Raw genomic sequence first — 13,552 nt, 5'->3', positions numbered from 1 at the left:
GAAGTCTTTTTTTTCCTGTTTATTTTTACAGTGAAACTCTATGAAATCTACCTGTTAAAAAAATTTTTTTTAATTTAAAATGTGATATATAGTCTGCAGCATTGGAATAACCTCCGTGAATTGTATTTTTGAATCACTTCCCATTTTCTTTGTTTACAGCAAGCAGAAAACAGCTTTAAAAATTCACCTTTACCCTGCTTTTAACTTAACATAAAAGATACCTGTCAGAAAAGCGTGAAATGCTACGTCAAGTGCCTAATATTGGAGTTTTCATTTTATTTATGATTTTCGAAGCCTAGCACAAATGTTTCAGTGAACTGTGCTGTGAAAGTATTTATTTTTGTATATTTATGTGAGAGAAATTATTTAGTTTTCACTTATAAATAAGACAGGCAAACCTTATTTACTGTAACTTAATGGTCCGTGGATGAGTGCTTTTATGCAAAATAGTCAAGAGGCTAGAATTAACTTTTCACATTGGATGCACATTTGATGTCTAGACCTGAACAACATGTGGCATCTTATTATAAAGACTAACATTCAGGATTCGGTTTGTATTTAACACATTTGCTTCAGAATGCACACACATCCTGCCTTTGCTACATTTAGTGTTAGCTTTGAAATGATTTCTGTTTCTTGCTTGTACATACATAAGTAGAAGTATTTATTTGTTGCTTTTTCTAATTTTCTCTTTTCTAGCTTTTTAAAGACTTGGTTAATTAGCTATTTGATATTTTATTTTAACAACAGGTCACTTTTGGACATGCATCATTTCCTTGGGCTGGGGTGATTATCGCAGGTACCTTTTTAAAGAAGGGTAGGTCTTTTAAAGAACCATGCACATGACACTTCCTTTTGTGGCTGTTAGTTCTTAGAGTTCTTCATGGAAAGTTAATAGTAGGTAGACCATCTTTGATTTTAACACCCTTTTACTAAATAACCAACTAATAGCTTGTGTATACTTGGAGAAGAAAATTTAAGACAGCTCATCAGTAGACATGAAATATTGATTTTTTAAATTAAACCAGGTTTATTGCTCTTAAAATTTTACTACTCCTCTTGTAGCTAGTCTGCATGATGGCCCCTGGTGATCCTCACCTCCTATTATTCCTGACCTTGTGTCCTCCCTTCCCACACTGAATCCCGGTTGGCCTGCATGATCAACGGAATATTGCAGAAGCATCAGTGTGTGACCTCTGAAGCTATGTCATATGTAACATTAGGGTTTCCACCATGCATATCACTCTAGGGAAGCCACCTCTGCCATGTCCTAAGGACACTCAAGCAGCCCTTTGGAAGCCAGCAACTGAATCCTCCTGCCAACAGCCAGCCCCAACTTGCCACCCATTTGAGTGAGCCATCTGGGAAGCCAGTACTCTAACCCCAGTCAAATCTTCAGATGCCCAGCTCACACCTTCCCTGCAACCCCATAAAAGATCTTGAATCTGAACCACCCAGCTGAAGCCACTTCTGTATTGTTTACCCACAGAATCTCGGTTAAATAATACATATTTATTGTTGTTTTAAGTCGGTAAATGTTGGAATAATATGTATGCATCTATAGATAACTAATGCACCTGCTAAAGAAACACATTTTTAAGCATTTCCTATTGATCACATAGTTAGTTTATAGTTGTAGGCATGAAAATTGTGGAGGCTTCTGTTGTGATTTGTAGTATAATTTTTATAGGAGTTTTTATACAAGACATTGACATTAGAGCATTCATAACTGAATTTGAATTTTGGCTTCACTTTCTACCCACTGTGTATCTTAAGGAAATTACCTAAAATTTCTGATCATCAGTTTTTACTGAAAATCTGTAAAATGGGATAATGATATTCAACTCTCTGTAATTTTTTTGTCAGGATGAAATAAGATACCTATTAAGTCTGTAGCATGATGTTTGATATATCTCATCCTTTCTATTTAACCAGAAATTAGCCTTTTTCCATGTGAAGCTGCAGGTCTTTGCCCCAGGGGTAAAGACTTCTGTAAGCATCTGAGTTTGTGGTCTCTGTGTGACTGTTTTTTAGTATTATAATGTTTAAGAGGCCTAGTACTTACTACTCTGCAAGTCATTTTTCTTTTACATAATTTTCTTTTTACTGTGATGAGCCTAGGTGTGATTTTCTTCATATTTCTTGCTTGGGTTTGCAGAGCTTCTTGAACTTGTGGGTTGATGTCTTATCAGTTTTGAAACTTCTCAGTTGTTCCCTCTGTAAATGTTCTTCCTGTCTTTCCTCCCTCCCATTTTCCCATTTTCTTTATACTTGTGGGATTGTGTTGAAAAGTATGTTAGCCCTTTTCACTGTGTTCCACATATCACATATAATTTTTCTGTGTTTTCCATCCATTTTCCTTCTCTGGCCTTCCCTTTGGATATCTTTTTAAAAAATTTATTTATCTATTTATTTATTTTGTCTGTGCCAGGTCTTAGTTGCGGCATGTGGGCTCATAGTTGTGGCATGTGGACTTCTTAGTTGTGGCATGTGTGTGGGATCTAGTTCCCTGACCAGGGATCGAACCTAGGCCCCCTGCATTGGGAGCACAGAGTCTTGCCCACTGGACCACCAGGGAAGTCCTCCCTTTGGCTATCTTTTGACCTGTTTTCCATCTCACTAATCCTGTCTTCTGCTTTGCTAATCTTCTGTTGAGCCATCTATTGCGTTCTTAATTTCAGTTACATTTTTCAGTTCTAAAATTTTCATTTGATTCTTGTTTACAGATTACAGTTCTCTGTTGAAAATCTCCCTTTGCATCTGTCTTATTCATCTTTTCCTCCCTTGCTTCCTTCCCTCCTTCTGGAACATACTAGTTATAGTAAAGTCCTTTTCTGCTAACTCCAGTTAGTAGATCACCCATGGGTCTGTTTTTACAATATTTTTTTTCTCCTTGATTTTCAGTCATTTGGTCCAGTCTGTGGTGCACCTGGTAATTTTTTTTTTTTTTTTTTTTTTTTTTTTTTTTTTTGCGGTATGCGGGCCTCTCACTGTTGTGGCCTCTCCCGTTGTGGAGTACAGGCTCCGGACGCACAGGCTCAGCGGCCATGGCTCACGGGCTTAGTTGCTCCGCGGCATGTGGGATCTTCCCGGACCAGGGCACGAACCCGTGTCTCCTGCATCGGCAGGCGGATTCTCAACCACTGCGCCACCAGGGAAGCCCCACCTGGTAATTTTTTATTGAATTCTCAGTATTGTAAGTGAAGAATTGTAGAAGTCCTCACAGTATTCTTTTTCCAAGGAGTCAACCTTTCCTTCACTGGACAGAGGGGTTGAGGGTTATGTACCTTACTCCAGTCAGGGATTGAACTGAGTCGAAGCTAGACAGAAATTTGGGGAAGCTATGGTGCTTATCCCCTGGGGACCAGTAGTCCCAAATGAGAGCCTGTGGTGTTCACCAGGATCTCATTTCCCGATGGCTCCTGAACTCTTAATTCTTCTCTTCCCAGCACATCAAGGCAGTGAGTTTGCATTTTTGAGGCTCTCTGTTTAGCTTTTTTGTCTCATACCTTATGTAGCTTTGGAAATTCGCAGTTGTCCTTTGGGGAAAAGTGGCTGTGTAACAAACTCACTTCTTTGCCTCTGTCTTCCACTGGGGTCTTAGCCCATCAGGTCTCCAGTCCCCACAGGTACCAGAAGGCTTGCTGTTTTCCATCCTCCCAGGAGTTGCCATCTTTCCAGGCAGAGATTCTCAGCCTCTTGTTGATAAGTGCCTCTATGAAGAATGGCTGTAGAATGCCAGCTCACCTCTCCATGGTTTGTCCACCATCTTGGAATCCTGACTCTTCTAGTTCAGGTTGCCTCAGCAGCCCTTTAATTGATGCCTTAGAGTGATCTTTCTCTCTAGTTCATTAAGCCTTCCTAGTTATTCTGGGTGAGAACATTGATGTGCCTCAAACTACCCAAATGTTAGCTGGAAGGTGAGGACTACACAATTATTTTTGAAGGAAATGTCAATGATTAGATTATTTTTGTGTACTTCTCTTTTGGCCAGCTTTATCCAATCATAGGTGTTGGTATATGCATATGTTCTTATTTCTCATTACATACTGATGAAGTAAAATGGAATATTTTTCTGAATCATTGTAATAATTTTTGTAACTATCCTTGATTTATTAATTCATGGCCATTATAGTCAACATAGATTCCTAACTTTATTTTATAACTCTGAGGATTAAGGATGTCTTATGATGCTGTATCAACAGTGAAATTGAACATATAAAGTTAGTGATAATATTGAATACATATAAAATGATTAAGAGTCAACAGTGAATATTCTAACATAAACTAAATAAATAATGACTGTTCATGGTTTACCAGTTATTTAAAATACATATTAAAATATTTTTTCTGAAGAGTAATATATACTTTGTTTTATATAAAATTTCTAATTTTCTTTCACTTTGATTTAATTTTTATAACTGTGTTTTTCTAATTAACATGAGATATTCTCAAATCTGTAATCTTGAAATGCAAAATTCATGTCTTTTAGAGGTTTATTATATTCGTGTCTCACTGATGTGTGTTATGTCCATGAGGGCACACTGACAAGTATTTTGCCCATATGCTATTTATTGACTTTTGTCTGCCTAGTCGGACAGACAGTATTGTATTTAATATGCCAAAGTTGACTATTGTCAACAGTGAGTATATGTAGTCCTCTTTCCAGCTTTTGAATTTATTCTGCCATTGAAGTTGTAGCAGTTGATCGACCAGTTGGAAAAATGAGACATGAGGATCTTAACCTTTAGCTGTAGTTGGGTTGCTGACAGTCATTGAGGGAACCATCTCTGGTTCCCCCTTACAATGTGTGTTTTGAGTCTTTGATTTCAAATAAGTCCTTGAGGGCTGTCATTTTCTCTGCTCTCTGTGCAGGAAGAAGAGAGTGAAGAGGAGCCCAAACTGAAGTATGAAAGGCTCTCCAATGGAGTAACTGAAATCCTTCAGAAGGATGCTGCTAGCTGCATGACAGTCCACGACAAGGTAAGGTGGCCCATGTAGAGGATTCTGCTGTGAGTTGTTTCTGTGGTAGGTTTGTTGATACTTTGGAGTCTGGGTGCTTTGCATGGTGGTTTTTTGTTTTTTTTGTTTTTTTTTAAATTACAGTAATCATGTCTCCTTTGCATTCTTCCTCTCTCCTTTCTCCCCAACAAAAAAAACAACAACCAGAGGTATTATATAAATGTATTTGTACACACACACACACCACCCACTGCAAGGGTATATCAAGTAGGATTCAGATGATGATGGATGTGAAAGGTTTGTAGCAAGTGGTTCTCAGAAACCCTAGCGCTTAATTCCTCAGCTTTTAAATAGTAGAGTAGGAAAGTGTTAAGATGAGAAGCATTGTGGAGCTCATTGCTTTCGTGAAAGTAGAAGACATTCCATTGGAGGCCTTAGGAATCAGCAGCAAGGCCCCAGATGATTACCTATCTATTATATGAATGAATGAATAGATTCCACATCTGGTCTTCGCTATAACAAAGCCCCCCCCACCAACTTTCTGAATTCCGGCTAAGTACTATACAGGACCCTTAGCCCATTCTTAGACCAAAACAATCTGGGTCATAATTGGAATATCAGAGGCCAGGGAGTTTCACCCATTGCTCTGTCTTCCCTATCAGCCCTGTGAGTGAGCCTTGGTACCTCCACAAAAGGCACACCCCCAGCTCTGATCCATCTCCTGGCTTTATCCCTTTGTTACCAGCAGTATTGTCTCCTCCTCCTTACCTCCACCCAGTTCCCCTTTACTACCGATTTCATTCCATTGTAAACAGATTCCTGCACTTGCTCAGCATGGCAGTAGGATACGTGCTGTCTGTTTTGTTTTTCCAGAAACCCCCTCCTTCGGCCCTGTTTCATTTCTCTACCTTTAAGGCCACACTCTGGAGGGTGTCCGTCCCTGGGACTTGAGGATCTTTTGGGCAACGCTCTCTTATCCTTTTTTCCTTGAAGCTATTGTGTTCATCTTCCCACTAACCCTGTTCTGTGACTTTATGGAGCCCTGATCTCTAATCCATTCTTTCTCTTTCTTTCTGTCAAGTGGTCAACTATCCTAAGTTAACTTTACCATCAGATTCAATTCTCTAATGGCCTTGACCCTCATGTGCCCCCCAGCTACACTCTCAGCCCGGAGTCAGTGCTCAGATGACCAAAGCCGCCTGCCATGTGCTGGTACACGTTGTGTGCCAAGGTGCACGTGCCACTGAAGGGGTTGATATTTATTTGTCCTTCATCAGCTCCTTGGGTCCCCGATCCGCCTCTTCAGCCACTCTCAGAGGATGATGTCATTTCTATTTAATTAAGAAAATGGAAACTACCAAGCATGATCAGCCTCAATTCCTGACCCCTTTCCCAGCTCATCTGAATCCACGCCTATCCTTCCCCACGGGAACTGTTCTTCCTCCTGCGCAAGGACCTTTCTGTCCACTTCTTTACTTCACCTCCCCTCATTTCCTCCCTTCTCTCCTAGCGATCAGGCTATGTCATGGAACAGACATAACTCTAGCCCCACGTGACTACTGATCTACTTTCTGATTCTATGAATGAGCCTATTTTGGATGTTTCATATACATGGAATCCTACATTGGTTTTTGGTCTCTTGTGTCTGGCTTCTTACACTTACTGTCATGTTTTTGAGGTTCACTTGTGACGGAGCACGTATCAACACTTCATTCCTCCTTATTGCTGGATAATATTCCAGTGTATGGACAGAACACACTTTGTCCATTCACCAATTTGTGGAAATTTCGATGCTCTTGACACTGTGGATCTCACCTTTCTTAAAACTTCCTTATCATGACACCATTTTCTTATTACTTTCTTGATCACTTCTGTTACTCCCTTCTGGTTTTCTTTCAGTTTCTTTCACCTCTACTTTTCCCTTACGTGTTGATTTTTCCAAGATTTGGTCCATTGGCCACATGTCTTCTAAATGTGTACTTTTCTTTTTTTAAAAAAAATAAATTTATTTTTTTGGCCACATTGGGTCTTCGTTGCTGCATGTGGGCTTTCTCTAGTTGTGGCAAGGGGGGGTTACTCTTCGTGGTGGTACGTGGGCTTCTCATTGCGGTGGCTTCTCTTGTTGCCGAGCACGGGCTCTAGGCACGTGGGCTTCAGTAGTTGTGGCTTGTGGGCTCTAGAGCACAGGCTCAGTAGTTGTGACACATGGGCTTAGTTGCTCCGCGGCATGTGGGATCTTCCTGGACCAGGGCTTGAACTCGTGTCCCCTGCATTGCCAGGCGGATTCTTAACCACTGCGCCACCAGGGAAGCCCAAATGTGTACTCTTCTTGATATTTAAATTTCATGATTTCTGTGGCCACCTCCCCCCGACCCTTCCAAGAATAGCATACTTATTTATCCAGGTGCCTCCTACACAGCTCTACCTTTGGTTCTCTTTATACCTGAGACTCACCATGTCCATAATAAGCTCATCTTCTTTTCCCTTCCTTCCCTTGCCTCTGTTTTTCTTGGGGGGTTCTCTGCCTCATTTCGTGGCATCACCTAGTCATTCCCTAAGTCCTGGTGGCTCTCTCACCACCCCTGCCCTAGGCAAGGCCCTCATCTTCTCCTGGCTGTACTCGTGTGCCTCTCATTTTTCTACCCAGATCTGATTTTCATCATCTGCTAAATAAAAGTCTGAGCTCCTTCATGTGGTGTTTAAGGTCCTCTGAGATCTTGCTGCCTTGTGTGATTGGCCCCATATCTGACCACTTTCTGCCACAAGTGTGATGCTCTGGCAGCAACTCCTGACTCTTCTTACTCACGACATCTCTTCTGCCTGGATTCTCTACCCCCACGTCACCTGCTTGAGTCGACTCCCATCCTGAATCAAAGATCTTTTAGTACAGACATTCATCATTTCTCCCTGGAACTAATGAACACACCGTGAGCCAATCTATTTTCTTTCAGATTTGATTTCATCCTAGTCCATTTATAACACTTCTTTCTACTGAAATAATCTTCCAGCAATTCAGATCTGATCATGTACTCCCCCTTCCTAGAATTCTGTATTGGCTTCCTGGTGTCTTCATGATTTGGACACACTCCCTGCACACACACCCCAAACACACACCCACTTCGTTACCTTTGATCTCTCCATAAATATTCAGAAACCTCGGGGGATTCCCTGGTGGCTCAGTGGTTAAGAATCAGCCTGCCAATGCAGGGGACACAGGTTCGAGCCCTAGTTCGGGAAGATCCCACATGCTGCGGAGCAACTAAGCCCATGCACCACAGCTACTGAGCCTGAGCTCTAGAGCCCGCGAGCCACAACTACGGAAGCCCACGTGCCTAGAGCCCATACTCCACAACAAGAGAAGCCACCACGATGAGAAGCCTGTGCACCATAAGAAACAGTAGCCCCTGCTCACCGCAACTAGAGAAAGCCCGCGTGCAGCAACAAAGACCCAACGCAGCCAAAATAAAATAAATAAATACATAAATAAAACCCTTCATATGGCTCTCATTACACACAAGATGAAGTCTGAAAAGTTTAAAAAAAAAAAAATTCAGAAGTCTCCTGTTAACGAACCTTGCCAATCTCATTGCCTGTCTCCTGCCCTGGATGCTTCCACCATATAAAACTACTTGTAATTTTTTGCCTTTGTCCTGCTTTCTATGTGACTACATGCCTTTGTGCAAGTTGTATCCATGCTGCCTAAAATGGTCTTTACCACAAGCCTGCCCCATCTGCCTCAGTGTCTACTGTCTAGCACTCGTCCTTCAAAGTTGACCCTTGAACAATACAGATTGTTCAAGGAACTGCATAGGGTCCACGTATACACGGATTTTTTTCAGTAGTAAATACTACATGGTCCCTGGTTGGTTGACTCTGTGGCTGTAGAACCACTGATGTGGAGGGACCGTGGATCTAGAGGGCCAACTATAAGTTATATGCACATTTGCAACTGCAGGAAGGGTGGGTGCCCCTAACCGCCCCCCAGATTTTTCAAAGGCCAGCTGTCTACTATTGAAAAAAATCTGTGTCTAAGTGGACCCTCCCAGTTCAAACCTGTGTTGTTCACGAGTCAATTGTACTTACTTTTTTTTTTTTTTAACATCTTTATTGGAGTATAATGGCTTTACAATGGTGTGTTAATTGTACTTCCTTTTAAAGCATAGTCTAAAAATGTAGTCTTAATCAGTTTATTTCTGTCTCCATCATTTTACCGTCATCCTTTTTTTTTTTTTTCCGGTATGCGGGCCTCTCACTGTTGTGGCCTCTCCCGTTGCGGAGCACAGGCTCCGGACACGCAGGCCTAGCGGCCATGGTTCACGGGCTTAGTTGCTCCGCGGCATGTGGGATCTTCCCGGACCAGGGCACGAACCCGTGTCTCCTGCATCGGCAGGCGGATTCTCAACCACTGCGCCACCAGGGAAGCCCTACCGTCATCCTTTTAAGTCATACGTGCTTATTGTCTAAGCATATCACAGGTGCTTTTTGTGTGTGTGTGCGTGTGTGTGTGTTGAATAAACCACCAAATTGATGAAAAGGAGAACAAAGCTTGCCTCCCCAGAGGTCAAACTTTATTAACACCGTACTTAATCCAACTTGACCAAGGAGCCTGACGGTGGGAACTGTAGTCAGACTAAGTTTGAGAACATGCACTCTTGATCTGAGGCTCATGTTTCTATTTGCCAGGTTTCTGATCCAGTTGAGAGTATTTTAGCTCTTAATTCTGGCCCTAGCTCTGCTACTCATTGACTCTCTCTGGGGAAGTCACATCACCATCAACTCCCAGAATTTATTTCCTTATGTGTAATTGAAGGCAGTCCATGCTCTAATGCTTTGCATGCTGTAAAGTGCTAGGTGAAACATAGATATTACTATACAGCTGAACACATTTGAAATGTGCTACTTCTTGTTTCTTTCGTGGTGTCCAAAAGACTGCTTATTGCTTCTTCTACCTGTTTGCTTACAAAAAATCCAGTTGTTCAAAGGAAAAGCAGTTATGCTAGTGGATGGTTCAGAGAGATTCAATGCCCCAATGATAGTTTATAAAATGAGTCAAGTTTCTGTATTTAAACTGGAAAGGGACTAATTAAATTATGTTTATTCTTTGTCCATGCTGGATTTTAAGTGCTCTCAGGTTAAAAGAAAAAAAATTCAGTAGTTAACAAAAGCACAAAGCTTTTCATGCCTGGAAGGAGGGTCATATTTAAAGGATTTATATTTATGTTTGTGATTTGTGGCTAATTCTGCATTTTTTTTCTTGTATTTTAAGTAGTTGAAAACAACTTAAAAACTTTCATTAGCAAATGAAAGTATGACTCATTAATAGTTTTGGTAGTTAAATTTTTAAGAACTATACGATTGCCTTATCAAACTTGATTGTTTTAAGAGCACATAAAGTTATTTCTAAAAGGGAGCAACAATAATTTATCTAATCCAAATGATGAAATGTTTTCCTAAACAAAAGGTAGCTTGTCATAAAAACCACTGCATGTTTTTTTTTAAAGATGTTCTAAATATAGTTTTAGGTTGAAATCATACAATCAAAATAATTATTTTACATTTCCTTTCTGTCTTAAGTATTAAATGAATTAAACTAGTAATTTTGAAAGGAAAGAATTAATATTTGGGGTAAAGTACCCTGTATAGAACCTTTAAAACTTTGATAAAACATAATTGGAAGTTCAAGAATGGCCTTCACAGAGATATCAGAGAATGACCCAGTATTAAAGCATTGGCCCTTTCGCTTTTCTTTCTTTCTTTTTTTTTTTTTTTTTTTTTGACTTTTGGCCACGCCATACAGCATGTAGGATCTTAGTTCCCCGACCGGGGATCAAACCTGTGCCCCCTTCATTGTAACCACTGGACTGCCGGGAAAGTCCCCCCCTTAGATATCTAACAAAGTAAATACAGTGTTTATGAGGAGAGTCAATACTGTCGAGTACTTGGGTGTAGTGAGCTTTTAAAATCCATTCATTCTTTTACCATAGGTGGCCTCAGAATGGAGTATTGTTGGTAGCTAGTATTATGTGGTATTTTTCTTTTCAGATATTGTCAGAGTGTCCCTATGGAGAAGAAATTACACCCCTCTGAGTCCTCTATTTCTGATTAGAATGTTCTTTTGCTTTGGAGGAAACAGCCCTGTTTGGTTTAAATATTCAGACTCATTTCCCCCCCAGAATTACCTCTTCCCCTGCCCTTTCCAGGGCCCCGACATCCTGTTTTGAGCAGCCTTGTTGTCTGCCCTGGATGAGTAATCGGCCTGGCACCTTGTGCGTTCAGGCAGCCCTGTGCAGTGGAATCGTCATACCTAGTTATGTCTGCACACCTGATGTTTTATTAACCAGTATTGATTTTTTTTTTTTTACCCGGGAGACTTTTTTTTCTTCCTGAAAAAAAGGCAACCTTGCAGGAGTGAAAGGCGTTGCAGGGACTGAATTTCTAATGAACCCCCTTCTTTTCCTTTTTGTGACGCCTCTTTAACGTAGCTTTATATTTTAAGCGCCTGATCGGAAATTTCATTTTCAGCAATTCCATTCTGAGAAATCCTTTTAAATCTTGACGTTCTGTAAGGTTAATTTTTTCAAGATTGTGCTGCTTGACTGAAAAGCTTAGTCGTGCCTGTAAATTTGAGCATTTCGTTCTAGGTTGCAATGAAGCATGTTCACATGCAATGAAATACAGAGAATTTGGAACTCTGAGTACTGCTTAGAGAAATAAAAGGGAAGAGAAATCTCATGTCCTATTTCAGGTAGTCCTGAAGTTTCTTCTCATTTCTTTAGGGTTAGTTCAAAGAATTAAAGAAACAGTGGGAGTTATGAACTAGTTTTATGTCCTAAAATGAATACAAAGCTCAACAGTTATTTTTGTGATGGAAAAGGATTTTTTTTCTTTTTTGCATTCAAAAATAAACATTGACACTTAATATCACACGTTTACTTTTAGAGAGGCATTCTCACGACGACAGTATATCTGAGTTTTTGCATCTCAGTGTGGCATGGATTTTCCTTCCTAAATAAGATTACTTTGTTGTTTGTGTGTGTGTATGTGTGTGTTGAACTTAAATGATAGCACAGATTTACGCTGTTGCCATAAATTAAGGGGAGTTTATAAATCATTCCCTTCAGATGCAGAGTTCAACTGTGGGTTGCTTGTACTTTCATAGCTGTATTTTAATTTGCTGCCTCAGTCCATCAGGGCATTGTGTACAGGCCGCATGCACACCATTTGTTGTCAGTAGATGAGGGTCCTCATGAGTCATTCTGACAGCTAGCTTGCATGATCCCAAGAAAGAAGGCCCTGTTCTGTGATCTCCTCCAGGCTGGAAACAAGCCTTCTCAAAGGAATGTGCGTCTTCTGAGGCATCGCAGATCACTTACACGTTAAGTGTCTTGACTTTGCAGATGGTTTTATTACTAATTGTGTATGAATGGTCCACTAAGAAACTGACCCCTGTACCCCTCTGTTGTTCTTACAGTTTTTGGCACTGGGCACACATTATGGCAAGGTTTATTTACTGGATGTCCAGGGGAACATCACTCAGAAGTTTGATATAGTAAGTATCCAGTATAAAATAATGTGCAAGCTAAATTTCATGCTGAAATCTGTGCTTTGAAGTATTTGTTTTAGCCATTTGTTTTTAGAGCATAAAGAAAGGATTTTTTTTTTAATTTATACTTGCTTTTTTTTTTTTTTTTTTCAATTTTATTTATTTATTTATTTTTGGCTGTGCTGGGTCTTCTTTTCTGGGCGAGGGCTTTCTCTAGTTGCGGCGAGCTGGGGCCACTCTTCATCGCGGTGCGCGGGCCTCTCACTGTCGCGGCCTCTCTTGTTGCGGAGCACAGGCTCCAGACGCGCAGACTCAGTAGTTGTGGCTCACGGGCCCGGTTGCTCTGCAGCATGTGGGATCTTCCCGGACCGGGGCTCGAACCCGCATCCCCTGCAAAGGCAGGCGGACTCTCAACCACTGCGCCACCAGGGAAGCCCAAAGAAAGGATCTTTATGGATGAATCGGAGTGCTAAGAGTTCAACTCTGAACTTTGTAACCTGTGCTAAAAAGTTTTAAAGGTGAACTTAGAAAGAGGTCTATATTTATACATAATGTATTTTCACTAGGTATCTGCTATATAAACTCCTTTTAAAAATTTATTTTTATGAATCTGTTTAATTGCCATTCTTTAGTTAATTATAGTCATCCATTTGGCTTTAAATGAAGCATTTAAAATACTCCTATGTGTATTTGTTTTAAACTGTAACAGTGTAGAATGTCTAGATGAATTGTTAATCAAAGAAAAAAGATTGCTTTTATTGGTGATTAATGGTGCTAATTTACATACTCTGGGGGTTTGTGGAATCCTTAAAGTGTGAACCCCCTCATTTGATGACTAATGTCGACTGTAAGTACATGCCCCAAAATCTTCTCCAGATGCCAAATGTAATTGAAAATTGATTGATCACCCTGCTGTTTCAGTTTATCTCTTCTAAATATATAAAGCTAATATTTTATGTGAATGTTCTGCGAGTTGGACTCTTAGGGGATTATATTGACTAAAAGAGAAGAGCCAGGCTTTTTATTTCTTTAATTATGATTTGGAAT

The 13,552-nt window shown here is 40.4% G+C and overlaps 1 protein-coding gene across 1 annotated transcript in view; it reads left to right on the top strand.

The window, feature by feature from the left end:
* VPS41 (VPS41 subunit of HOPS complex) overlaps positions 1 to 13,552 on the top strand; it is a 189,442-nt gene that overhangs the window by 34,674 nt on the left and 141,216 nt on the right. Inside the window, exons 3-4 of the mRNA XM_059074312.2 lie at positions 4,876 to 4,983; positions 12,434 to 12,511. Of these exons, the coding sequence (XP_058930295.1) occupies positions 4,876 to 4,983; positions 12,434 to 12,511 (186 nt within the window). The remainder of the gene's footprint in view (positions 1 to 4,875; positions 4,984 to 12,433; positions 12,512 to 13,552) is intronic.

The sequence above is a fragment of the Kogia breviceps genome, chromosome 9, assembly GCF_026419965.1.
Source record: "Kogia breviceps isolate mKogBre1 chromosome 9, mKogBre1 haplotype 1, whole genome shotgun sequence".
NCBI classification, from domain to species: domain Eukaryota; kingdom Metazoa; phylum Chordata; class Mammalia; order Artiodactyla; family Physeteridae; genus Kogia; species Kogia breviceps.
The sequence above is the reverse complement of the archived record's forward strand: the minus strand, read 5'-3'. Positions and strand labels throughout refer to the sequence as shown.